The following is a 27,505-nucleotide window of genomic DNA, read 5'->3' on the forward strand; positions in this document are numbered from 1 at the left end:
CTTCAACTAAGCTGTTCTAGTTTTCTCTTCCCCAGCACTGTCATTCTAGATTTTCCATTTCAGTGATTCCCACCCCTCAGTCTACTAGCAACTTTCTTGTATCCTTTGAGGAGATGTTAGGAAGACTCATCATTTCACAGTTAAAGACAGTCCAGTCCTAGGCAAAATTTCATGAAGCCACTTAGGACTTTGTATCCAGTCATCACCAAACAGCAATCCCCACCCACAGCCGTTAGCAAAGCAGGACGGAGGCAAGGTGAAATTTGAGGGCGCCGTCGCTCTTTATTTTAGAAATGAGAGTGACTGCACATATGAAAAATGCCAATTAGCAATTCAAAGTGGAAAAACACATAAAAATTATCCCGACTCCCACCCGTTGGCTCTCAGTGTTACATCTCCCGCAGAGGTAAAGTTGTGCCATTCTCCCATGGCTTTAAACAAAGCAAAATAAAACCACCAATCCTAATAACTCCCGCCCCATCTCCACGCTGTGCAGAGTCCCAGGGCTCTGGCCCCTCAGTCAGACTTCTCCTTCTCCTTCATGTGCAAGAAGACAATGCTGAAGATGAAGAGCCCCAGCATCATGGAGAAGGCGCTGGTGTAGTAGGGGTAGGCCGAGGGGATGAAGCGCTCATACTGTGTGTGCTGGAGTGGCCGCACGGATACCTGCAGGACAGACGTAGCAACACCTGGCCACTGCAGAGCCCGGGCAGGGCACATGCTAGCTGAAAACGGGCTGTCACCTATGCTTACCTGAGTGGAAGAGTACAGGTGTGTGTAGCCTAGCCGGTTGTAATCCACTTTAAACTGGAATACACCATATACATCGGGCAACTTGAACTGAACGCTGTATTTGCCACCTGCGGAAGAACCAACACGAATAACCGGGAGGGGTTTCCCAGAGCGTTTCCTGGTTGGGCCTCGGGAGCAAGTGAGGCCTGGGCCGTTTCTGGCAGTATCCTTGTGCAGGAACTACACTCACCTTTCTTCTTCAGGAAGGTCCTCACAAAAGGATCGATGCGGACAAACTCCAGCTGAATGTCATCGCCATCAAAGGGGACCCATTTCCCATTTGAGAGCTGCTGGATCACGATGCTGTACTCCTGAGATAAAAGGCCAGGTTAGCCACGGCTGGCCGTGACTGGAGGCGTGCCACCACCCGCAGGCAGAGCTGCACTTAATTCCCACCCGACGAACGTGGCAGGAACGCCCAGGAGTTCAGAAGACCTGCAGATGCCCCGCCACCTGGCCCTGATCAGTAACCAATCTCTCTCCTCAGCAAGGTTAATCCCCCAACACAGCATCTCTGCCTCTTCTCTGAAGGTTCAAATGCCTTCACACGGTATTCATGGCCCATCAAAGTCTGGACTCAGACCACCCTGCTGACCCGGAATGTGCCAGGCACTTTCAAGCATTCATGCTTCCATATTCGCTTTCTCTCACCTAACAAATTCATCCTAATGACCTAACCGAAATGTCGTTTCTCTTATTAAGTCCAACTTTCTGGGCAGAGTTAATCAGTGAAGCCCCTCCCACTGCTGCCACTCTTAGCAAATACACATACCTCTTCAAAAGAAGTGCTCCTATTAGGACATCAGTTTTCATGCCAAGCTCTGCATTGAACCTGGCATGCTCGGGTGTAAGGATTAACTTCTTCATCTTTATGTATGCCCTTTAGGCCAGCACAGAAGTGCTCAATAAGTGCTTCTGAGCTGAGCCCAGTCAGCTTGGCAAACCCTTGGGGCCCTCCCACCCCAAGCATCTCTTACCACTAGGTCAGTGACAGTGTAGGCATTGGGTGGGGCTGTCTCGCCCACCCGGTGATGGGACACAGGCCCCACACGGAGAACACCCTCCTCCTTGAACACCCAGCGGGAGAGGGCCACAGCTAGCTCATAGTTGCCTGTCTGGGAATACCTGCAGGAGGGAAACAGGAGAAGCTTGGGCACCAGAGCCACCTTTTTTCCAGTGGTGCCTGATGGGCAGGACCACTCATGTCCACCATGACAATGCCCTAGCAAAGTTCTGCCTGTAGGCTTTGGGCACCTAGGGACCCATGGTTAAAGGGAACACAGGAAAAAACGAAAAGATACGGGTGGTTGGGTGTTATTGCTCTGGGTGTCATTTGCACAACAAATACACAATTTTCTAAAAGGAACGGGGAGGTTAGGGATCTCTAGATGTCACGACTACCTTAAAGAATTGGAAGTGCCAATACCAGCAATACAGCAATAAAGCCCTGAAATAATCTGACAGCATCTGAAACACTCAGCCTCTTGACACTTTGAGCTAAAAGCCTCCTCCTTCCCCTTCTGAGTCCTCCCCATATACACAGACTGCACCACCTGGATCCCCGGCCCCTAAGCCTCCTGGCAGCTACCTCTGGGAGCCAGGTGCTGCCTTCTGCACTGCTGAGTTGAAGAAGGAGTCGCTGAAGAAGTCGAGGGAGCCGCTGAAGATGACACGGGCATTGTTCCTGGCCTGGAGCCCAGCAATGAGGAGGGTGTTCTTCCCCACCGCATGTGGATACTGGGAACAAAACAAGGCTGTGACCCAAGCAGTTCCAAGTAAGGGAAAAGCTGCCGCGCCTCCCGAGCAAGAGGACAGCAGGCCAGACCAAAACGACCCTGGCCCTACCTGAAGGGGAAGGCTGAGGCCACACCGCTTCTGCTCATGCCCCACCCCACCCCACCAACTTGTCACTTCCTCCACCTCAGCCAAATGTGCTGTTCTGCTTCATTCTTATTTCGAAGGCTCAAGGTTGTGAAGCCCTTACCTGAGTGATAGGCTTATCTGGGAAGAAGGAGTAAGATGTGGAAGAGCCCGTCAGGATGTCCAACACCAAAGGGTTATCAGGATCAGCCACCATCCTGTAGCAGGACGAGAGCAGCCCAGCACTGGCCCCAGGAACTGAGTCCAAGGACATGGGATCCCCGAGAGCCAGTTCTTCCCAGGAATGAATGCTTTTGTCTTAATTGCCAACCACTTAGCTCTTGTCTTGCTATAACAATGGAGTTTGACTTTTTGTTTTGTTTTGAAGACAGATCTCACTCTGTCACTCAGGCTGGAGTGCAGTGGCACGATCTTGGCTCACTGCAACCTCCGCCTCCCGGGTCCAAGACATTCCCTTGCATCAGCCTCCCAAGTAGCTGGGATTACAGGCGCACACCACCATGCTCAGCTAATTTTTGTATTTTTAGTAGAGACAGGGTTTTGCCATGTTAGCCAGGCTAGTCTTGAACTCCTGAACTCAGGGGATCTGAGTCTCAGCCTCCCAAAGTGCTGGGATTACAGGCATGAGCCACCGCGCCCAGCCAACTATTTTTTTGTGTGTGTTAAGAGAGGAGCTCTCACTATGTTGCCCAGGCTGGTCTCAAACTCCTGGCCTCAAGTGATCCTCCTGCCTAGGCCTTCCCAAAGTGCTGGGATTACAGGTTTGAGCCACTCTACTTGGCCTTGGCTTAATATAATACATTAATCCCATCTATATAGCCGCAAAGAATCATAATTTTGGCTTGATTTCCCAAAAAAATTAAGTGACCCCTTATTCCCCTAGGTTTCTGCTGGTCTCTTCCTGCGCACTCACCCAACACCTCGAAAGAGGATGGGATTTAGAGATGATTTCCCAACGATGGTTGGGGCCTTCAGCAGGTTCTCAGTGTCAGCCACGATTAGTGTATGCTGCAAAGAGCAGATGGAAAGGTGGGTGGTCAGGAAAAGGTTCCTGAAGCCAGGGAGAACCTCCTCACGCCCTCTTGGTTTTTGGCTAGGCAGAGCTTTGCCTTATGTCCCTGAAACCTGGAGGGTGACAGGCCTGATTACCTGGCCAAGGTCTGAGATGTCATAGTTGTGATGGTCAATGACAGCCGTTTTCTCCTCATCAAACTCGATCCCACACTCACTGCCCAGCTCTCGAAGAGGGTCACCTGCAGAGACCCAAGAGACACCTGGCTGAGCCCTTACAGGGGGACCTTGGGCCAAGTGTCCTGGCTTCATTGTGACTCCCTCTCTGCCAGTCAGCCCCAGTGCCCTGCAGCTTCATCCGGCTGTCAGCCCCAAATGGACCACTGGACAGCAGCGTGGTATTCTGCCCCAGGAGTCACAATCTGAACTGATAAAACAGTTCCCTCACTGACTCCCCAGCTAAGGCCCACCCAGTGAATGCTAATTTGGCAGCTTCTGTTTGTAATGCTCTCCAACTCCCTGGAGAAGTGGAAAGCACCAGAACCTCCCAGGTCGGACTCACCAATGTCTGAGCTGGCAGCTACCAGCACACTGCCTCCACCGTCAATAAAGGCACTGATGGTCTCCACATTGATGTTGCCTCCAAAATCTGAAAGCAGGCACCACACACAGTGACCCAGAGATCTCCTCTCCCTGCTCCTCTTGACACTGGCAGGGAGGGGACATGAACGGCAGAGCAGCCACGATCACTCACAGAGCAGCACCCTCTGGGGGCCACGATGAGGGAGAGGTTACGAGCACCACATCCCAGAACAGAAAGGCCCCCTCCTTCCAGCGTGAAGACTCAAAATTATGGCTCGGACTTAGAAACTTCTGGAGGTTTGGAGGAAACAGTCAAACATCCACTAATTGTACTGGTCAAGTAAGCTGTACGTATTTCAAGTCACATAGGAAATATGCATTTGGAAATGCTGTACTGCCCATATTTCATCTCATCACCTGCATCTTTCACACTAGTGACGCTGATCACTGGAGTCAGTTTCCAGAGCCTGTCAATTCCACTCCGTCTAAATGGTTTGAGGAAGAGCACTTCTGCATCGCCGGTGATGCCGTCACTTGACACCAGTACTCCCTGGTCTGGCATTAATCCATTTTTTTCTTATTAATCCTACAGATTCTATCCATGACATCCACAACAGAGCCACCCAGTACACTGCTTTTTAAAAAGTGATCACCAAAAGGGCTCATTAATTTCCAACATTTGTAACTGTGAGATCCTATCCTTTTTTGGTCAATTAATTGGGTCATGTGACTACTGCTATAAGCATCTAAAACTAGCACTGGGTGGGGCTATTTGAGGCTCCAGAGTCTCCCCAAAGTGTACTCTGATGTTCAACCTAAGGTAATGAAGGAAGTGCTCAGTAATCCATTTATTCGTTAAATGAGTAATTCTGTGAGCCAAGAAGAAAAACAAAGTGGACAATGTGGGAGGGGAGCTCTTGTGCCAAGGCTGTTTAGGGAAGACCTGCAAGTGGCATCTGAGAAGATGTAAGCGTGAGCCAGGCAGTCTGTGGGGTCAGAGGATTCCCAGCATAGTGAACACCAGGTGCAAAGTCCCCAAGGCGGGTGGGCATGGTCACCAGCAAGGGGCCCAGTGTGGCTTAGCTGGAAAGAAAGGAGTGAGCAGCAGAAGGTAAGGCCGGGTGAAGTGAGGGCCCGGGCTGCGCAGGGCTCTGCACCCCACACATGGGTCCTGTCGTGGGGAGCTGCTGGAGGATTCTGAGCAGGAGCCTGGCAGGATCTCCCTCCTATTTGTGAAGGATGATCCTGGCGGCGGGGTAGAGACTAGGGTACGAGGGTGAGCGTGGCCGTGGTGATGGGTTAGAAGGCCACTGTGAAAAGCTAGGCAGTGAAGAGTGCTGAGCTGACCGTGCAGCAGCAACAGAGGGAGGCGCGGCAGGCTTCCACGCCTTCTGAGGGCAGCAGGGCCTGCTGATGCTTCGACAGGGGCCTCAGAAAAGCTCCAAGGAGTCTGGCTGAGCAACCGGAAGGACGGACGTGCCAATTTCTGAGACTGGACAGAGAAGTGTATCCATTAGACCCCTAGTAGCAGGTGGAAATAACTTTGTAAAGATCTGAATAGAAGAGCCCTGTTTCTTGAGGGGTAATCTTCAGCAGAAAATAAAAGTGCCTTACCTGACCTTCAGGCATACACAGAAGTTCCTGTACTCTCTACCTCTGCCTCTCATGCTACATTCAAAAAGCCATCTATCCACTCTCCTTCAGATCAAAAAGCCATCTATCCACTCTCCTTCAGAGAGGCCAGGCAGTCTTAGACATCCCAAAAGCAGTCTATTGGCAGTGCAGTGGTTTGCAATCTTGGGCGATTGTGCCCCTCAGAGCAATGTCTGAAGACATTTCTTCGCTGTCACATAACAGGGAAGTGGCTACTGGCATTAATGGGCAGAGGCCCAGGGTGCTGTTAAACACCCTACAGTGTTACAGTGAGGCTGTCCTACAGTACACAGGACAGCCTCACTGTAAAAAATCATCCAGTCTGAAATGTCAAGAGTGCACCTGTTGAGGAACTCTTGTAAGGTAGAGAGAACATGGGCTTTGAAATTGAGACCACCTGGGGTTAAAACTAGGCAAATCCCTTCACCCTTTTGAACCCATTTCCCCATCTATAACAGGGATCCAGTTTTTCCTGGGTATAGAGGATGTGCTGAAAATTTCTTCCCTTGTAGCCATGACTGCCAGTGACCTGGGAGCCTTCCGATGCCAGAGAGGGCAAAGAAGCCACTGGAACATGGAGAGGGAAGCCAGGCCAGCACTCACACATCTGAGAGAATGACAGTGACAGTGGTCATGGGACCAGGGCAGGGCCCTGGGAGCAGACACCAAACCCCTACACCCTGAACCCTACCCTGCAGCCTCCTCCCAAGGAACGCCTGAGGATTTCCTGCAGCAGCACCTTCCAAAGTGTGGGACCCACTCCACCAGAGGCAGAAAAGGTGGCAGCAGGAATGCGGGAACCGGGCTTTAAATAACCTTGAATCTCAGAGACAGAAAATTACTCCCCTTCCTTACTTTTCAAGCTTTCTCCATCAAAGAGAATGTCTTAGTTTGATACTAGTTGTTAGGACTTCTAATGCTTGCTAATCTCTTTTCAAGAGGGAACCTCAGGTTCAAAGCCTTCAGCAGGCAGCAGTATCTGGCTAGAACTTACGGATGTTGTTTTCATTCTATTTATAGTTACCTTCTACGTACATCAAGTGACGACACTGGATTTCCATTTTCAGTGGTGATTCTGGGCTCACTATTGGTTCCCTTTTAAAATGTTATTTTAGTTTTGTTTTTTTTTTCTTTTTTGAGACAGGGTCTTGCTCTGTCACTTATGCTGGAGTGCAGTTGGCATGATCTCAGCTCACTGCAGCCTTGACCACCGAGGGTCAGCAATCCTCCCACCTCAGCCTCCCCAGTAGCTGGGACTACAGGCATGTGCCCCACGCCCAGCTAATTTTGTTCATTTTTTGTAGAGATGAGGTCTCACTATGTTGCCCAGGCTGGTCTCAAACTCCGGGACTCAAGCGATCCTTCTGCCTCGGCCTCCCAAAGTGATGGGATTACAGAGATAATCTATCGTACCTAGCCTTTTTTTTTTCTTTTTAGCAGGTCAATTTGAAGAAAAATACTAGGTAGTTATTAGCACAGGAGATATGTAATATGGTAAAAACCATGAAGGATGTGTGCAAATAACTAAAGTTGGGGAAACACTGTTTTTCACTCTCTGCTGTTTCTCCCACCAACAGTATCCTCTCTCAGCCCACTCCCGACCAGTCTCATTCACTGCTTCTTTCCTTCCGACCTATACAAGCTGACAGTGCTTCCACTTCATCTTACATCCTGACACAGGGTTTGGTAACTCATTTCAGGTCTTTACTTTTATTTCCTCAAAAACAGACTGAAAGAACTCCTCTAGGGCAGACTCCCTATCCTTAAGATCTCCCCCAGTCCACTGTATGGTACCTATTTCAAAGTTTCAAACACAGTAAAAACTTGGCAAACCACCCATTACTACACTGAAGTCTCCATTCACCTGCCCAGTCATCTGAATATTTCAACTTATACCAATTGGGGGTGACATCTGCCTAACTAATCTTGCCTCCAAAAATTCAATTCCAAAAGCACATGTTGCAAGGGAGTTGGGAGTGACACAGTAAGTAACAGAAGCCTAGGAAAAATACTTGAGGGATTTGGTGGAACCTCACCTCACGTGAACTACAGAGAATAAACAAGGCCATGTCCCAGTTATTCGAGAGTCTGAGGGAGGATCCCTTGAGCCTGGGAGGTAGAGGCTGCAGTAAGCCATGATCGCACCACTGCACTCAGCCTAGGGGACAGAGCAAGACCCTGTCTCAAAAAAAAAAAAAAAAAAAGGCACCAATGAAGAACTTCCTAAGCTTCATCAACTGAAGGGAGGAAGGCAGTCCTGTCTTAGACAGGGATAACTTGAGTCTTTTGAGAAAAAGATAAACTGAAGCAAATAAACAAGAGAATGACTAACATGCTCACCAAAAAAGTATGGCAAAAGAGAAACAGCCAAGGAGCTGGGGATGTTCAGCCTGGAGGAGAAACAACTGAATAAGCTATGACTATGTGGAGGCTATGCCTCCAAGCAAGACAAGCATTAGATCTATTCTCTAAGGTGCTGGGGAGCTTAAGAACAAAATAAAGCAGGAGACAATATTTGCTTAATATAAGAACTTCTTAACAGAATTGTTCAGTGGTGGAGTGGATTGCCTCGTAAAACAGGAATACTCAAGTATAAATTGGATAATCTGGCCAAGATATTCATTCTGTTAAACTATCCAGCCTCAAAGGGGAGGAGGGGTAGACTGGTAGATAATTGCTAAGGCTCTTTTTTCAGCCCGAGGCTATGAATCTATCTGAATTCTTAAGATCAACTGCCACAAGACACAATGCCTCTTTATAGCAATCCATTTTAATAACAGGCCATTTCCTCTTTCCACCCAGGCAAACCCAATCTAGGAGATTTCTATCTTTCTATCAGGCCCTTTACAGAGTAAACTCCCTTCTCAGTAGAGCAGCAGGGTCCTGGGTTCCATGGTCTGCATCAACACTTGACTCCACAATCTTTAGCTGTGTCTTTTAGAAAGATCTCCCCTCCTAGGGTCAAGTCAGAAATGAGCATTTTTCTCATCTCCGTGGTAGCAGCGTCCATCCTACCACCCAGGACATGCCCAAGAACCAGAAGAAAGCAAACCATCAGTCCCGGGTCTCGAATCCCAGTGCTCGGCGCGAGGCGGAACCCTTACCTTCTACCGAGGGGGAGAAAATGATGAGATTGTCATAGAGGAATTCCCCATACTTTATGAGAGACAAGCTGGGGTCATCAGCGGTCTTGAATGTGAGCTCAAAGCCCCGGTCTGGACAAGAAAAAACAGGTAGTTGAGAAAGACGGGACGCGAAGGGAAACCCCTGCTGCAGACATCGCGGACCCGCACCCCAAGCGGCAGGCCAGACCCGGGCGGCCTGCTCCAGGAAAGGGAGTGGGGAGGAGAGTGCTCAATGCCCTCGATGCCGTAACAACCCCAGGCCCCCACACGCTCCTCCCTCAGACCCCGCTCTCACCCTTCAGGCTCCGGAAGAAAAGCGAATGAGTCTCCCGCACGTTGAGGTTGTCCAGCAGCACTAAGGTGCGGGGTCCGCTGGCGCAAACCGCGCCAAGCAAGGGCAGCAGCAACCAAAAGAGGGCCCAAGCCCGGGCCGCGGTGCTGGGCTCCATCTTCCTCCTACCAAAGAACCCAGCACCTGGACACCGGAAGTACCCCGTCTACGGTAGTCCAATCGCGGCTCGTGGCCGTGGAGCATCACCCGGAAGTGATCGGCATACGCCGGGGCTAGGCGCCAGAGCCGGAGCTTTGGCGGTAAGGAGCGCAGAGCACAACCGGAAGTGTCCTGTGGGAGGCGGATTCCTTGAACCCTATTGGTGAGAATGTATCAAGGCCCCGCCTCCCTAAAGAAAAGGTTCAATCCTAGAGAGACAGCTCTGCAGCCGCGGCCAATCAACGAGGCCGAGCGCCCTTTGCTCCGCCCAGGCCGGCCTCCCGCCCCCTAGTCTGGAGCCCGCTGCCCGCTGGAGCTTGAGGGATTCTGCCTGGGTTTGACCGTCGCGTCCCGGACAGGTTGTGGAGCCACCTTCTCGCTGGCGGGGTCTTCACTGGGCCTGGGAAGGCTCGGGATCAGGAACTAAGCCCCACCTCCACCATCTCTAGGGAAGAGGGGTTGGAAGAGTAAGATCAGGGCCAGGGCACTTGGAGCCAACTTCCTGGGGCTCACGGCTCCAGGGGCCATGGCATGGACGGGCCTGTCCTGCCCAGCTCGGTGGCCCACGCTGGAGACTGTGGATGGGCAGTGGACTGGCCTAGCGATGGTTCTGTTTCCAAGCTGCATCTCTCACTAGCCGTTACCCGGGCATTGCACTTTTCTCCAGGACAGTTTCCCTGGCTGTAAATAGGGCTGAGGACGAGGTCCAGCTTCGCTGCTTATCTGTGTGCCTTAGGAACAGCCATTTAATTAACTCATCTCTGGGCTCTTGGGAGGAACATGGCAGGTTTTGAAGCACTTAGCGCCAGGCTAGACTGAACATCCATTCAATAATGTGACTCCCACCTCTTCTAGGTTAATATAGAGGCCACCCGGTTCACCTCAGACCTGCCTTTGCCCACCAGGGGTCTAAGTAAAAACTACCACAAGCAGCAAGACTTCCACTGTCCTCTGCGTCCCAACCACAATCCTGAGGCCAATGGTGACGGCACTTGTAGAGACAGAAGGTAGCAGTTCCTTTCTGACACTTGTCCACCAACCCAAAAATGGGGCAAAAATCAAAACCTCCCTCCATGCATCTTCTTAACGGACTCTGCTTGCTCTCCATTCCCACTGGCTCCGCCCCAAGGTAAGCCTCTGCAGAGCTCCTGGCTCCTGCACCCTAACTCCTGCCCTTCACCCTCGACACACAGTACCACATCCGCGCACCTCTAATTCAGAGCCAACGGTGTTAAACTGTTGTTTAGGAGTCGGCCACAGCACAGGGACACCCCAAGGCTCTTTGCTCTCAGGTCTCCACCTACACTCATCTCAGCAGCCTCATCCCCCCTCAGTCCTTGCTCAGGGCGTCCATGCAACAGGAATGGCCCAGCCTTTAACACCCTGAGTTCCACACCTCCTGCCTTTTGCTTTGCAGCGCCCTCTGCCAGGAGCCCCCTCCTTACACCCCCATCTTAAACCTCCCGGGATCTTCTCCATCCTTTCTGGGAGCCCCACCCAGCACTGCTTCCTTCAGAAAGGCACTCTTTGTTCCCCATAAAGACCTCATCTCGACCAGGTGCAGTGGCTCACACCTGTAATCCCAGCACTTTGGCAGGCCGAGGCGGGCAGATCACTTGAGGTCAGGAGTTCGTGACCAGCCTGGCCAACATGGTGAAAACCCGTCTCTACTAAAAATACAAAAAAAATTAGTCGGGTGTGGTGACGGGCGCCTGTAATTCCAGCTACTCATGAGGCTGAGGCAGGAGAATCGCTAGAACCCGGAAGGCGGAGGTTTCACTGAGCTGAGATGGCGCCACTGCACTCCAGCCTGGGTGACAGAGCGAAACTCCATCTCAAAAAAAGAAAATAATTTTTTTTTTCTTTTTTTTTTTTTTGAGACAGAGTCTCGCTCTGTCGCCCAGGCTGGAGTGCGGTGGCGCAATCTTGGCTCACTGCAAGCTCCTCCTGGTTTCCCGCCATTCTCCTGCCTCAGCCTCCGGAGTAGCTGGGACTACAGGTACTGCCACCACACCCGGCTAATTTTTTGTATTTTTAGTAGAGACGGGGTTTCACCATGTTGCCCAGGATGGTCTCCATCTCTTGACCTTGTGATCTGCCGGCCTTGGCCTCCAAAAGTGCTGGGATTACAGGCGTGAGCCACCACGCCCGGCCTAAAAATAATTTTAAAAAGACCCGATGTCACCTGTTCTGACTCAAGACGCACTGCCGCCTGCCACTGGCTGGACATCTCTGTAGCTGTCTAAGCACCCCCACCCGAGCTTCTCAAGAGTGTGAGCTTCTCAAGAGTGTGAGCCCAGGCCTGGGTGTTGTGGGGCCTGCCATGGAAATTGATACAAAATAGGGAGGCGGAGGACTAACACAGAGCACCTTCTATGCCCCATGAGCTTTACATACTATCTCATTTAATCTTCACATGAACCCTGTGAGGTGGGCGTTATCCCCATTTCACAGATAAGGCTCAGAGTGAAATGGGTTCCAGGACTGTGCCAAAGGCCAAGCCTTTTCCCTTAGATTTGGGGCCCCCCACAGGAGAGGCCTGGGATAGAATGGGCAAGGGGAGGTACCCCCCTATGTGGACACAAATAGGTTGTCCTGGATTCATTTCTGGCTGTATCAGGGAACCCAGTCCCAGCACAGCCCCCAGGACTGTCAAAAGCTGGGCCCTTTTCTGGCCTCAGTGAGACATGGCCCTATTTTCCACAACAAGGGGTCTGCTTTCTTGGGTCACAGGTCCTTCGAGAATCTAATGAAAATTCAGACGCTCTTCCCAGAAGAATGTACTCACGATTGTAGGGAGCTGCAGAAACCCTGGAGGTCCCAGGCAAGAGAACGCTTCTTCCAGAAACAGCTTCCCTGGGACAGCCAGGCCACAATGGCAGGGAGGGGCCCCAAGGGACACAGTCAGAGGGCCAGAGAAGGGGAGCTTATCTTAAAAGCAGTTTATTGGGCAGCTTAATGTGGAGTGGCCTTCCCTGGGCCACAGACCAGCCAGGGGTGGGCAGTGCAGGAAGACTTGCTGTGGGACCCCTGTACCACCCACGGGGCAGGGCAGTTCTCAGGAAGTGGGGCCAGTCAGGCAGAGGCACAGTTCCTTCCTGGCTGATACTGAGCTTCCTCCACGTGGCAGCTACTGCCCACTCCATCAGGGCTGGTGAAGGCCATGAAGCAGGTCTGAGGCTTTGAAGCAAAGACCAACACTGGTGGGCATGGGTGTGGGCTCCGTGGCAGGTGAGCAGACGGAAACACTGATGTGGTGCGAACAGCTGGAGCAGGCCTCTCTAAGGAGGACTGTTCAGCCTCCAAGGGGCTCCTGCCCAGGGCAGAGGTGGACTCTCTGGGGAACAGGGAAGGGAATGTGTCTTCCCAGGGCTGAAGGAGCCCTCAGGCCCCGGAGCGCTGTGTGGCAGGTGGGAGGAGGCCTGGCTGGGACTGCCCTGGGCGGGCCTGGCAGTCATTAGATGCCTATAAGGCAGACAGCGGCAGGCAGCTGTGCTCACAGAGGCTCACTGCCAAAGTTGCTTTTACTTTTCTTACGCTTGGCCTTGGTGAAAGGGATGTCAAGGGACTCGAGGCGGAAGGGCCGGGGCTGGGGCATTTCAGGGGCCTGGGTGGGTGGGATGGCAGGGTTGTTGCTGAGTGGGCAGCTGAGGCCTGGTGGCGAGTTGTGATGTGCTGTGGGGAAGAGGGGCAGAGGTGCTGGTAAGCCAAGAGAGCAGAGATGGAGAGAAAATGCCCTAAGTGGGTAGGATGGAGAGCCTGGCCCACCCTGCTCCCGCCACCCCCTGCCCAGCCAGAGGCCCTGGCCCTGCAGCTGGGACCCCAGGCTCTGCAAGGCTGCTCTGGCTGAGGTCTCAGACCCAGCAACTATGTCTGGATCTAAAGAGGCTGGGCTGGGGAGTTGGGGTTTTAAAGCCTCAGACTGAGGCAGCCTGGGATCTCAAGCCAGTCAAGCCTGGGTTCAAAGCCCAGCTCCACTGCTTCCTATAACCTTAGAGAAGCTGCTTCATCTCTGAGCCTTAGTTTCCTCATCTGCAACACAGGCACAATGCCAGGCACTCAATTAATCCTATTTCCCCACCCACCCCCCACCACCTTATTCCTCAACTCTACCCGTTCTGTCTCTTAAATAACCTCAATATATAGAACTAAAATTTGCTTTTTTTTTTTTTTTTTTTAAAGACAAAGTCTCACTCTGTCACCCAGGCTGGAGTGCATTGGCACAGTCTCAGCTCACACGGTCTCAGCTCACTGCAACCTCCACCTCTCAGGTTCAAGCAATTCTCATGCCTCAGCCTCCTGAGTAGGGGGAATTACAGGCATACATCACCACACCTAGCTAATTTTTTTTTTTTTTTTTTTTGAGACAGGGTCTCACTCTGTTGTCCAGACTGGAATGCAGTGGTACAATCTCGAATCACTGCAACCCCCACCTCCCAAGCTCAAATGATTCTCCTGCCTCAGCCTCCCAAGTAGCGGGATTACAGGCACGCGCCACTACCACCCGGCTAATTTTTGTATTTTTAGTAGAGAGGGGGTTTCACCATGTTGGCCAGGCTTGTCTCGAACTCCTGGCCTCAAGTGATCTACCCGCCTCAGCCTGCCAACGTGCTGGGATTACAGGCGTGAGCCACCACACCTGGCCAAGATTTGCTTTTTATTGCTATTTTATTGGAAGCTCTGCGGGCTTTGCTTTCAGTTTTAAAAGCAGATAAATGAAGTGATGCTTAATTCTTAAAAGCGTATTTTGCATTTGTGGCCCTTGCCAAGTGAAGTCAATCTGCATTTGGAGGAAGTCACAATGCTGGTGTGTAACTCGCCAGGAAGCTGGTGTGTAACTAGTGAGACCTGAACCCGTGCATCCCCAGCCGGGCCCCTGAGCCATGTGCTGAGTGCCTAGGGGGGCCAGGGGAGACAAGGATGGAGCAAAGAGGAGACTCTGTATTGAGCACCAGCCCCTGGGCTGGGCCGTTTCCTCATCTCCTCTCACCTAATCCTGAGAAGTTGGTGTTACCCCCCACATTTTGTAGCTAAGGAAACTGAGGCTCCGAGAGGAAAGCAGTTTTTGAACCCAGGTCTGTCTGACTTCAAAACTATCCCCTTCATGCCTCTCCCAGTTGTGTGGAGAGGGTGGGAACAGGGGAGGGACACTCACTGAGGCTCTTCCTGGCGTCGGTGCCGAGGATCTGGCTGGCCCGCTTAGACCGGAAGTAGTTGCTGGCGATGTTTTCACTGTTGCTTCGGCTGAGCATGAGCCTATAGCGGTCCTCCTCCTGCCAAGATGCAGATGCCCGTGGTCACGCCCCCTTGTTTATGCCCCTGGCACAGAGCTCCGCAGCCTCTGGCATCCTGCGGCAGTGGGGGGCCACCCCAGCCTCCCCCAAGTTATCACAGGGCTGGAGCAGGCACTGCCCACTCTGGTGTACCCTACACCGTAGGCCCTGGACTCGTGGGTGGGATCCCAGGTAGCTCGGGGCCAGGAAGTCAGAGTCTCCAGCCAAGCCTGCACCCGGCCTCCCCTTCCTTGAGATGGGAAGTGCCTTATTCTGTCTTACAAAGCTCAAAACAGGGTGTTCTGCCGGCTCCAGCAGGGGCCAGGGTGATACACAAACCCCAAATCTATCACGACATGTTCATAGAATAGGCAATGCGATGCTATCCTCAGCTCACGGGTACATTTGTGACCATTAGAACTGGAATCCTAGCGTTTTTATCACCAAGAGCTATTATTTTTCACCACTATTATGGACTTGTTTTCTTCAGTCTAAATCTCCCTTTTCAGGGAATTGCCCTCCTTCCACTTGATGGTCCCAGTGGGGTGAGCATTCATAGAGCCCTATACTACATCTGACTCCCACCCCTTTGCTACACAGCTGGACATGTGACCCAGACTGCACCAATCACAGAACCACATCTTCCTAAACACAGTAATTGGTCCAAGAGTAGGCCCATGACCCAGGCAGAGCCAATCAGAATCTCTCCCTGAGCTGTAGTTTAAGGATGCTTTAAGACAAGGGCCTCCAACCCCCAGGCCATGGACTGGTACCAGTCCGTGGGCTGCACAGCAGGAAGTAAGCGGCAGGTGAGCAAGTGAAGCTTCATCTATATTTACAGCTGCTCCCCATCGCCTGAATTATTGCCTGAGCTCCACCTCCTGTCAGATCAGCGGTGGCATTAGATTCTCATAGGAGTGCAACCTATTGTGAACTGCGCATGTGAAGGATCTAGGTTGCTCGCTCCTTATGAGAATCTAATGCCTGATGACCCGTCACTGTCTCCCATCACCCCTAGATGGGACCGTCTAGTTGCAGGAAAATGTGCTCACGGCTCCCACTGATTCTACATTATGGTGAGTTATATAATTATTTCATTATATATTACAATCTAATACCAATAGAAATGAAGTCCACATTAAATGTAATGCACTTGAATCATCCCGAAACTATCCAACCCCCACCCTGTCCTGATCTGTGGAAAAACTGTCTTCTACGAAACTGGTCTCTGGTGCCAAAAAGACTGGGGACAGTTGCTTTAACAGACCAGGCCTCTCTCCCTTTTGGATCACCAATGGCCAGCAGCTGTCCTTCCAGCCATGTGGAGAAAGCCTGCAGCTAGCATACCAAGGGAAGCAGGAACAAGAGGTGAGGACATAGGCCAGGAGTGGTGGCTCACGCTGTGATCCCAACACTTTGGGAGGCCAAGGCGGGCAGATCACCTGAGGTCAGGAGTTCAAGACCAGCCTGACCAACATGGAGAAACCCTGTCTCTACTAAAAATACAAAAAAATTAGCTGGACGTTGTGGTGCATGCCTGTAATCCCAACTACTCTGGAGGCTGAGGCAGGAGAATCGCTTGAACCTGGAGGCAGAGGTTGCGGTGAGCTAAGATCACACCACTGCACTCCAGCCTGGGCAACAAGAGTGAAACTCTGTCTCAAAAGAAAAAAAAAAAAAAAGGTGAAGACAGACACAGACCCTGACTGTTTCAGCCCCTAGATCCAGCCATGCCTGAAACTGGTCCACTTACATGAACTAAAAAATTCCCTATTTTTCTTATGGTTGTTTGCTTTGGTATCTATCACTTGGAGCTGAACGCATTCTGACATAACCTCTTTGTGGTCCCAGATTAAGAATGTCTTTTTTCCTGGCAGCAAATTTCCTTTTTATGAAACTGCCAATCAAGCTCTAGACCACCATGAGTGGCCCCTTGCAGCCTGAGTTGCTCAGCCAGAGATGTTTGGTTGGAATTCATTAGCGATCTTATCATAACTGTAAAGGTATATTCTATGTGGATTTTCTGAAATATTTGTAATGGCTTAAGGCAGAATCTGGCCTGCAGACTATTTTTGTAAATAAAGTTTTATTGGAACACCATTCATTTGTGTATTACCTGTGGCTGTTTTTGTGCTACAGTGGCAGAGCTGAGTGGTTGTGACAGAGACCACATGGTTCACAAAGCCCAAGATATTTATGATAGGGTCCTTTACAGAAAAAGTTTGTTGACCGCTTATCAACAAACTTTTTGACCGCTGTCAAACCCCTGTCAAAAAGTTTGTTGACAACTCTTTGAGTTTTTCTATTAACTTAGCTGGTAGTTACTGTCCCCAGCAGCCGCCAGAGGCCCAGACACAAGGACACCAACAGGGGGTCCAGCTGCCTGGGTCCCTCTCTGGTGGCCCTGCCTAGCCTGAGGATCTATAAATAATAACAACTTTCATATCATTGTTCATGGAGTTGTGTCGTGGAAGCTGTGCCTGCTGACCAGGCCACCCCCAGGGACCGGTGGACTCCCCGCTGGTGCCCTTCTGTCTGGGCCTCTGGTGGCTGCTGGGGACAGTAGCTCCCAGCTAAGTTAACAAACTTGAAGAGTTTCATTGAAAACACCCTGCTTGGCCAGGCACAGTGGCTCACGCCTATAATCCCAGCACTTTGGGAGGCCGAGGCGGGTGGATCACGAGGTCAGGAGATTGAGACCATCCTGGCTATCCCAGTGAAACCCCATCTCTACTAAAAATACAAAAAATTAGCCGGGCGTGGTGGCGGGCACCTGTAGTCCCAGCTACTTGGGAGGCTGAGGCAGAAGAATGGTGTGAACCCGGGAGGCAGAGCTTACAGTGAACCGAGATCGCGCCACCGCACTCAGCTCACTGCACTCCAGCCTGGGCGACAGAGCGAGACTCTGTCTCAAAATAATAATAATAATAATAATAATAGTAATAATAAAAAAGAGGCCAGGCATGGTGGCTCACACCTGTAATCCCAGAACTCTGGGAGGCCGAGGCGGGTGGATCACGAGGTCAAGAGATCAAGACTCTCCTGGCCAACATGGTGAAACCCTGTCTCTACTAAAAATACAAAAATTAGCTGGGCATGGTGGCACGTGCCTGTCATCCCAGCTGAGGCTGAGGCAGGAGAAACGCTTGAACTTGGGAGGCAGAGGTTGCAGTGAGCCGAGATCGCACCACTGCACTCCAGCCTGGTGACAGAGTGAGACTCCATCTCAAAAAAAAATAAAAAACCACCCATGCTTTAAGAACATGCATTTCTGTTGCACTGAAAAATATAGGAGATAGGTCTTGCCACTGAGCTTAGAAAAAAAAAAGACAGAATACGAGAGAGGTGAAAATAAAGTGACTTAGGAATCCCAATTACTGGTTCATGAACCCTCTGAGGACCCTTTTGGTCTGAGGATTACCGGCAGGAAACCAGAATGTGCTGCTTGTCCTCTGAGTTTGAGGCTGAAGCCTCTGTCCTTCACCGGCAAGATGGGCCACCAGGAACCATCTACTTTCCCTTGGTATTTATGACTGTGAGTGCCTTTGAATGAGGGCCAGAGGGGGTTGAGGGTCTAGGTGCCAATGGAGGGACATGAAAAGGATCCAGCCTTGGCCCCTTCTTTAATCCTTAGGCAGGAGGAAAGTAGAAGACCAGCTCTCTGCAGTAACGCTGACCCACGGCACTGGGGGCAGAGCCCTCCCAGCCCCCGACACCCCACTCCTTCTCCCCACCGGGAGGGAGTCCTCACCATGTTCGGCTCGCCGTTGTCTGCTGCAGAGGTTTTGCGGGCTGGTTTGTTCTGTGGCCCAGTTGAAACTGCTATGAGAAAACAAAAGCTGAAGTCACTGCTGCCTGGTGCAAGGCCCAGAGGAGGGCACAGGTGGAGGTGGGGGTCAGGCCTGGCTCAGGCTTAAACAGGGGAGGACACTTCCCAGCCCAAGCCAAGGGATAATTTTAAGAAACAGCAGGAGGGGCTCAGACACCAGAGAAGACCCTCATCTGCTTCCAGGCAAGATAGCAGCCAAGGGGCTTCCAGGCAAGACAGCAGGCAAGGGTGGGGACAGACAGGAAGGCTGCTGCATGCGAGAGCATGTGGGAAATGGAGTGGGCTGGGGTCTCAGCAGGGATAATGTCAATGCCATCTATAAATATCAGAGATGTCGGACCTGGATGAACACTCTGAGCAAGAGGGAGGACTCCTGGGGGGCACTGTGGGCTCCCCAAATGCGCAGAGTCAGGTCCATGGCTGGAGAAAGAGCCACAGCATGTCTGGCTTTACTCTGAGACTCATCAGAGGTGAGGAGGCCTTCAAGGTCATCTCATCCAACCCCTTCTTTGTAAAGAAGCCCAGAGAGGGACAGTGATCTTCGGAACGTCACACGTGAGGTCAGCAGCAAGAGCGGAAGCTGAACCAGGCCTGAAACTCTGCACTGTGGGTTTCGATCTATGGTCCTCCCACTCACTGCTGTGACTGTGACTTTAGACCGTCTGAGATTGTGTGCTCCTATGTGAAAGGGGTAGAAGACCTGTCCTTCTTAGGGCTGTTGTAAGGATGAACCAGTGGCAATGCTGATTAGGATAACATGTAGCAAGCACTCACTATGTGCCAGGCACTGCTCTAAGCGTTTCATGTGTATTAACACATTTCTGGTTTTTGTTTTTCGGGGGTTTGTTTGTTTTGAGAGAGGGTCTCACTTTGTCACCCAGGCTGGAATGCAGTGGCACAATCTTGGCTCACTGCAGCCTTGACTTCCCAGGCTCAAGCAATCCTCTCGCCTCAGCCCCCCAAGTAGGTGGGACTACAGGTACACACTGCCACGCCTGGCTAATTTTTGTATTTTTTTTTAGAGACAGGGTTTCATCACGTGGGCCAGGCTGATCTCGAACTCCTGGACTCAAGCGATCTGCCAGCCTCAGCCTCCCAAAGTGCTGGGATTACAGGCGTGAGCCACCATACCTGGCCTGTTAACACAGTTCAAGCCTTACAGCAACTTTAAGAAAGGTGCTGTTATTCATCCCCATTTCACAGATGAGGACACCGAGTCCCAAAAAGGGCACACAGGCAGTGGTGCTGCCAGAATTCCAACCCACATCTGTCTGCCTCCAGACAGTGTGAAAACACACCACTTTCTCAGAGTCCTGACGCGTTAGATACCCAGGCCCACGTGTCTGCTACACCCACAGCCTGCAAGGACAGGCCCACGCTCCCTGCCAGTCTGCAGGATGGTGAACCGTGAAGGAGGGAGGGGAGGGCAAGGGCCAGCCAAGCTCCTGACCTACTGGGAGGCTGGTTTTTGTGATGACGGGCTGTGGGATCTTCCAGAAGCCATTATCTTCGTCCCAGCAGGACTCACGCCGAATCTTCTCCAGGTTGCTGTAGTTACAGTCCCTGCGAATCAGGGGCTGCACCTGCTCCAGGAGTTGCTGCAAGAGCATGGAGTCACGCTCCTGCCGGCGGATGGTGGCCAAGTAATCGATCTTCTCCAGCTGAAACTCGGACTGCAGATCTTTGATCTCCACCTCTGCTGCCCGAAGCTGAAAGCAAAGGATGACAGGCAGTGAGCAGGGAAAGATACCTCCCGTTCCATCTAACCGCCCTGTCCACTCACTGTCCAGCCAGCAGCCACACATTGTCTGTTCACTGGCCTGATCAGCCATCCATTCTCATCCCCACCATCCATCCAGCCATCCTTCCCTCCATCCATCCATCCACCTTCTCTCACACCCACCAATCCTTCCGTCTATCCAACCACCTTGCTGCCTCTCCACCTGGCATTTAAATGAGCACCTAATGTGTCCCCCCAGCCCTGCAAAATGCAGGGCAAAAGTTGATCAGCAACTCCAACAGCCAGCCCTCAGTCACTATCCCCTAGTGTACATTTCATTCAGGGGCCTTTTAGAAGGTCCCACATCTAACACCACAGTTCTAAAGGATCTCAGAGAACGGCACAAGTGACATGTCTAAGGAGGACAACAGGCACAAACTCTCCGATTGACAATCCTCACTCTCCCACTGCTACAGCCCTGTGTTACGGTGTGACAAACACTGGACCTAAGAGTAAGACCCACCTTGATTTGATCAATCCAGATCCTTTTGGTCTCCTGCTCAAGTCTGCCAGACTGGTCCCCCATTCCCTCCTGAGCACAGGTGACTGCCAGCCCCAGCCATAACCACCCTCTCCCTGAGCCCCAAGACTCCCTGGTACACAGTCTGTTTCCTCAAAGAGCAGGTACAGTTTGATTAGTAAAGAGGGATGTTTGAGGTTGGGCACGGTGGCTCACACCTGTAATCCCAGCACTTTGGAAGGCTAAGGCGGGTGGATCATTTGAGGTCAGGAGTTTGAAACCAGCCTAGCCAACATGGTGAAATCCCATCTCCACTAAAAATACAAAAAAATTAGCCAGGTGTGGTGGTGGGCACCTGTAATCCCAGCTGTTTGGGAGGCTGAGGTAGGAGGATTGCTTGAACCCGGGAGGTGAAGGTTGCAGTGAACCAAGATCGCACCAATGCACTCGAGCCTGGGCGACAGAGTGAGACTCTGTCTCACAATAAATAAATAAATAAGAAGGATGTTTGAATTCATGCACTGATACCCATTTGAGAACAGCTGGCAGGACACGGGTGGGCAGGACAGCCACAGAGAGGCTGGTGCACAGGGGTTTCAACTGGATTAACAATGTTCCATTTCTTTTGTTTTGTTTGTTTGTTTGCTTTAAATAGAGACAAGGTTTCACTTTGTTGACCAGGCTGGTCTCAAACTCCTAGACTCAAGCAGTCCTCCCATCTCAGCTTTCCTTTTTTTTTTTTTTTTTTGAGACCCAGTCTAGCTCTATCCTGGGCTGGAGGTGGAGTGGCGGATCTCAGCTCACTGCAAGCTCCGCCTCCCCAGGTTCAGCTATTCTCCTGCCTCAGCCTCCCGAGTAGCTGGGACTACAGCCCGCCACCTGGCCGGCTAGTTTTTTGTATTTTTATTAGAGCGAAGGGTTTCACTGTATTATGCAGGATGGTCTCGATCTCCTGACCACCTCGTGATCCATGATCTCAGCCTCTAAAGTGCTGGGATTACAGGCTTGAGCCTCGCCCGGCCCCATCAGCTTTCTAAAGTGCTGGGATTACATGCATGAGCCACAGTGGCCCAGCCTGCTCCATTTCTTTTTTTTTTTTTTTTTTTTTGAGACAGATTTCACTCTGTCGCCCAGGCTGGAGTGCAGTGGCGAGATCTCAGCTCACTACAACCTCTGCCTCCAGGGTTTGAGCGACTGTTATGCCCCAGCACCCAAGTAGCTGGGACTACAGGCTTGAGTCACCACACTCAGCTCATTTTTTGTGGTACCCACCCAAGTAGACAGGGCTTCACCATGTTGGCCAGGCTGATCTCAAATTCCTGACCGCAGGTGATCTGCCCGCCTTGGCCTCCCAAAGTGTTGGGATTACAGGTGTGATCCACCGAGCCCAGCCCTGCTGCATTTCTTAGACTGGGTAGTAAGCACATGGTGTTAGTGTGTATAATAATCATTATATATATTTGGACATCTGGAATCACGCACAATAATTTTTGTTTGTTGTTTTTTTTTTAGAGACAGGGTCTCACTCTGTTGCCCAGGCTGGAGTGCAGGGGCACCTTCTCAGCTCACTGCGGCCTCGACCTTCTGGGCTCAAGCAATCCTCCCACTTCGGCCTCCCAAGTAGCTGGGACTACAGGTGTGAGCCACCACACCCTGCTAATTTTTTAATTTATTGCAGAGACAGGATCTCCCTGTGTTGCCCAGGCTTGTCTGGAGTTCCTGGCCTCAAGTGGTCTTTCTGCCTCAGCCTTTCAAAGTCCTGGGATTACAGGCATGAGCAACTGCACCCAGCACGATAATTTTTATAACAGTTTTCTTGAGACGTAATTCATGTAATTCATATGCCATACAATTCTCACTGTCACCAAGCTGGAGTGCAGTGGCGTGATCTTGGTTCACTGTAGCCTCGACCTTCCAGTCCTCCCTCTCTCCCAGTCCTCAGTCTCCCGAGTAGTTGGGACTACAGGTGCATGCCACCACTTCTAGCTAATATTTTTTAAATTTTTTGTAGAGGCAGGGTTTCCCCCATGTTATCGAGGCTAGTCTTGAACTCCTGGGTTCAAGTGATCCTCCCACTTTGGCCTCCCAAAGTGCTGGGATGATAGGCATGAGCCACTGCACCATCCAATTTATCCCTCTTTTTTTTTTAAGTGACTTGTGCTTTTGGTGTCATACCTGAGAAACCACTTCCTAATCCAAGGTAACAAAGATTTACACCTATGTTTTCTTCCAAGAGTTTTACAGTTTTGGCTCTTATATTTAGGTTTTGATCCATTTTGAGTTAATTTTTGTATGCAGTGTGAGGTAAGGGTCCAACATTATTCTTTGGCATGTGAATATCCAGTTGTCCCTGCACCATTTATTGACAAGACTGTCCTTCTGCCACTGAATTATCTTGGCATCCTTATCAAAAATCAGTTGACAGGCTGCATGTGGTGGCTCAGTCCTGTAATCCCAGCACTTTGAGAGGCTGAGGCAGGTGGATCACCTGAGGTCAGGAGTTTGAGACCAGCCTGACCAATATGGTGAAACCCCATCTCTACTAAAAAATACAAAAATTAGCCAGGTGTGGTGGCATGTGCCTGTAGTCCCAGCTACTTGGGAAGCTGAAACAGGAGAATTGCTTGAACCCAAGAGGCAGAGGTTGCAGTGAGCCAAGATTGCACCACTGCACTCCATCTCAAAAAAAATAATAATAATTGATAACTGTAAATATGAGGGTTTATTTCTGGATGCTCAATTGTATTCCATTGATCTGTGTGTCCGTTCTCACGCCAGTACCACACTGTCTTGATTACTGTAGCTTTGTAGCAAAGCTTTGCAACCATGAAGTGTGATTCCCCTGATTTTGTTCTTTTCAAGATTGTTTTGGCTATTTGAGTCCCTTGAATTTCATTGTGAACTTTAGGATCAGCTTATCAATTTCTGCAAAGAAACCAGCGGAAACTCTGATAGGGATTGCCTTCAATCTATAGATCAATTTGAGGAGTACTGACCTCTCACCAATACGACTCTGCCAATTCATATGAACATGAGATATCTTTCCATTTATTTCGGTTTTCTTAATTGCTTTCACATTTTTTTCATTGTTTTTGGAATATAAGTTTTATACTTTTTTTTTTTAATAGCTGGGTGTGGCGGTGCACATCTGTAATCCCAGCTACTCAGGAGGCTGAGCCATGAGAATCACTTGAACCTAGGAGGTGGAGGTTGCAGTGAGCAGAAATCATGCCACTGCACTCCAGCCTGAGACTCTGTCTCAAAAAAATGAAAAAGAAAAAAAGAAAAGATAATATCAAATCAGCTCCTCACACATGTGCCAGGATAAACTCCAACTACATCAGAGATTTACTTTTTTTCTCCACCCTTGTGACAGATTAAGGATCAGAGATTTAAATGTAAAAAAGATGAAACCATAGAAGTTCTAGAAAAAACATGAGGGAATTTTCCCAACTATGATTGAAAATGAATATGCAATAATTTTTTAATAGTTGGTCAATTTGACAAAATCTAAAAATTGAAGATTTTCATATGGCAAAAATATCATAAAGCACAGTAAAAGACAAAAGACAAACTGGAAAAAAATTTACAATTTATATCACAGACCAAGAGTTAATATTCCTAGTGTATAAAGAGTTTCTACATGTGGAAAAGAAAAAGAACCACCACCTTAATAGAGAAATGAGCAAAAGAGATAAAAATAGTTTGGAGAAAAACTACAAATGGCCAGAAAACATACGAAAAAGTATTCAACACTGCTTACAATAAGAAAAATGCAAATTAAAACTACACTGATGCTGGGCACGGTGACTCACGCCTGTAATCCCAGCACTTTGGGAGGCCGAGGCGGGCAGATCACCTGAGGTCAGGAGTTTGAGACCAGCCTGACCAACATGGTGAAACCCTATCTCTATTAAATTAAAAAAATTAGCCAGGCATGGTGGCACATGCCTATAATTCCAGCTACTTGGGACGCTGAGGCAGGAGAATCACTTAAACCTGGGAAGCAAAGGTTGTGGTGAGCCAAGATTACACCATTGCACTCCAGCCTGGGCAACAAGAGCGAAACTCCATCTCAGAAAAATAAAATAAAATAAACAACAAAAAATCAACACTAAGATATTATTTCTCACCTAACAAAGTGGTAAAAATCCAAGTTTTGGGGGCCGGATGCAGTGGCCCACGCCTGTAATCCTAGCACTTTGGGAGGCCAAGGCAGGAGGATCACTTGAGCCCAGGAGTTTGAGACCAGCCCAGGCAACATGGTGAAACCCTGTCTCTACAAAAAACACAAAAATCAGCCAGACATGGTGATGCACACCTGTAGTCCCAGCTATTTGGGAGGCTGAGGTAGGAGGATCACCTGAGCCCAGGAGGCTGAAGTTGCAGTGAGCTGTGATCGTGCCACTGCACTCCAGCACGAGCAGCAGGGTGAGACCTCGTCTCAAAAAAGAAAAAGAGCCGGGCGCGGTGGCTCACGCCTGTAATCCCAGCACTTTGGGAGGCTGAGATGGGTGGATCACGAGGTCAGGAGATCGAGACCATCCTGGCTAACATGGTGAAACCCCGTCTCTACTAAAAATACAAAAAATTAGCCGGGAGTGGTGGCGGGTGCCTGTAGTCCCAGCTACTCGGGAGGCTGAGGCAGGAGAATGGCGTGAACCTGGGAGGCGGAGCTTGCAGTGAGCCGAGATTGCACCACTGCACTCCAGCCTGGGCGATAGAGCGAGACTCCGTCTCAAAAAAAAAAAAAAAAAAGGGAAAAGAAAAAGAAAATCCAGGCTTTTGTAAATATACTCTGTTGGTGAGAAACACATGGATACATGCTAGTGGAAATACCAAACAATACAATCCTTATGGAGGAGAAGTTGGCCTATCTAGTGACATCGAGCAAAATCACACTTGCATTACCCTTTGTTCCAGCATCCCCAGTTCGAGGAATGGATTCTAGAGAAACCTACCAAGAATACAGAAGTCATATGCACAGGCTGTTTACTACAGCAGCCTTTATTATTACAAGATATTGGAAACACCCCAAGTGTTTATCAAGAGAGGACTGACTCAATAAGCAATGATCCAGACTCACGATGGAGAGCTATGTAGCTGTCAGAGAATGAGGCGGCCAGGCGTAGTGGCTCACATCTGTAATCCCAGCACTTTGGGAGGCTGAGGTGGGTGGATCACCTGAGATCAGGAGTTCAAGACCAGTCTGGCCAACATGGTGAAACCTCATCTCTACTAAAAAATAGAAAAATTAGCCGGGCATGGGTGGTGCACACCTGTAGTCCCAGCTACTCGGGAGGCTGAGGTGGGAGAATCTCTTGAACCCAGCAGGCAGAGATTGCAGTGAGCTGAGATTGGGCCACTGCACTCCAGCTTGGGCAACAGAGCGAGATTCCATCTCAAAAACAAAAAAGAATGAGGAGTATCTTTCCATACTGCTGTGGCCTTCAGGATACTATATGTTGTTACGTGAGGAAAGCTAGGTAGCAGAAAGCGTGCACTAGAGCTACTTTTATCTAAGAAAGAGCTGCAGTGAGCTATGATTGTGCCACTGTACTCCATTCTGGGCAACACAGCGAGACCCTATCTCAAAATAAAATGAAAAATAAAAATAAAAGCAACAGAGGAAGGCAGAGAGGCAGGCAGGAGCGATGTGGTAGAAAAGATGTTTCTGAAAGATGAGGCAGGAGTGGAGTCAGAGAGATTCCACGTGTGAGAGGGACTGCTCCCCACCCTGGCTGTCTTTGCAGGGGTCCAGGAGCCCAGGAGTGCAGGCAGTGTCTAGAAGCCTGAGTGCTTGTGTGTGTGTATTGGTCCATTTTCACAAAGCTCATAAAGACATACCCAACACTGGGTAATTTATAAAGAAAAAGAAGTTTAATGCACTCACAGTTCCACATGCCTGGGGCAGCCTCAAAATCACGGTGGAAGGTGAAAGGCACGTCTTACATGGTGGCAGGCAAAAGGAAAATCAGAACCAAGCGAAAGGGGTTTCCCCTTTTAAAACCATCAGCTCTCATGAGACTCATTCACTACCACAAAAGCATGAATCATAATTGAATCATGGGAAACGGACCCCATGATTCAATTATCTCCCACCGGGTCCCTCCCACAACACATGAGAATTATGTGAGCTATAAATCAAGATGAGGTTTGGGTGGGGACACAGCCAAACCATGTCAGTGTGTACACAAACATACATACATATTTCCTTATAAAACAAACAAACAAACAAACAAAAAACAGCTCTCTAGGTGCCTTAAGATGAAAAGATCCATCTAAGTCTGAATCTCTCCCATAAGACCTCCAAAAAAACATACAGAAGAACCAGGAGAGAAAAATAAAACCACCCTTAACCAGCCTACAGCCTGACCTGAAGACAGAGAACACTGGAAGCTTTGAATTACATGGAAGTACAGAGATAAACCCTCAAGTCCAGCAGACAGCCCCTGAACCTGGGTAAGCAGAGAGCACTCAGGACAGCATGGGGCGAGGAGGAATGAGGTGATGGAAGGCAGGGTGCAGTCCCTCCACAAGGAGCAAGAAAATCCTAAAAACAGATCTGAAACCTGAAAATGAGAAACTGATAGAAGAGACCAGCATGTGCGCAGGACCAGAGGAGTTAG

The 27,505-nt window shown here is 50.1% G+C and overlaps 2 protein-coding genes across 3 annotated transcripts in view; both read right to left on the reverse strand.

The window, feature by feature from the left end:
• Window positions 1-257: 257 nt before the first annotated feature.
• On the reverse strand, window positions 258-9,677 carry DDOST (dolichyl-diphosphooligosaccharide--protein glycosyltransferase non-catalytic subunit). Its single transcript, XM_003891260.4, has 11 exons — window positions 9,340-9,677; window positions 9,024-9,134; window positions 4,247-4,333; window positions 3,823-3,926; window positions 3,587-3,681; window positions 2,777-2,870; window positions 2,381-2,529; window positions 1,770-1,917; window positions 983-1,103; window positions 754-860; window positions 258-666 (listed from the first exon to the last, which is right to left on the reverse strand). The coding sequence occupies exons 1-11, from the start codon at window positions 9,491-9,493 to the stop codon at window positions 517-519; spliced, it is 1,320 nt and encodes a 439-aa protein (XP_003891309.1). The 5' UTR covers window positions 9,494-9,677; the 3' UTR covers window positions 258-516.
• Window positions 9,678-12,461: 2,784 nt separating this feature from the next.
• Window positions 12,462-27,505, reverse strand: part of KIF17 (kinesin family member 17) — a 54,338-nt gene continuing 39,294 nt past the window's right edge. The window contains exons 12-15 of one of the 2 annotated variants that reach the window (XM_003891259.3): window positions 20,087-20,345; window positions 18,559-18,629; window positions 14,690-14,807; window positions 12,462-13,209 (exon numbers count right to left, since the gene is read on the reverse strand). In XM_003891259.3, coding sequence (XP_003891308.2) covers window positions 13,031-13,209; window positions 14,690-14,807; window positions 18,559-18,629; window positions 20,087-20,345 — 627 coding nt within the window. In that variant the 3' untranslated portion in view covers window positions 12,462-13,030. The remainder of the gene's footprint in view (window positions 13,210-14,689; window positions 14,808-18,558; window positions 18,630-20,086; window positions 20,346-27,505) is intronic. The other variant, XM_009200990.3, reaches the window with a different exon arrangement.

The sequence above is a fragment of the Papio anubis genome, chromosome 1 (assembly GCF_008728515.1).
Source record: "Papio anubis isolate 15944 chromosome 1, Panubis1.0, whole genome shotgun sequence".
In the NCBI taxonomy this organism is placed as follows: Eukaryota; Metazoa; Chordata; class Mammalia; order Primates; family Cercopithecidae; genus Papio; species Papio anubis.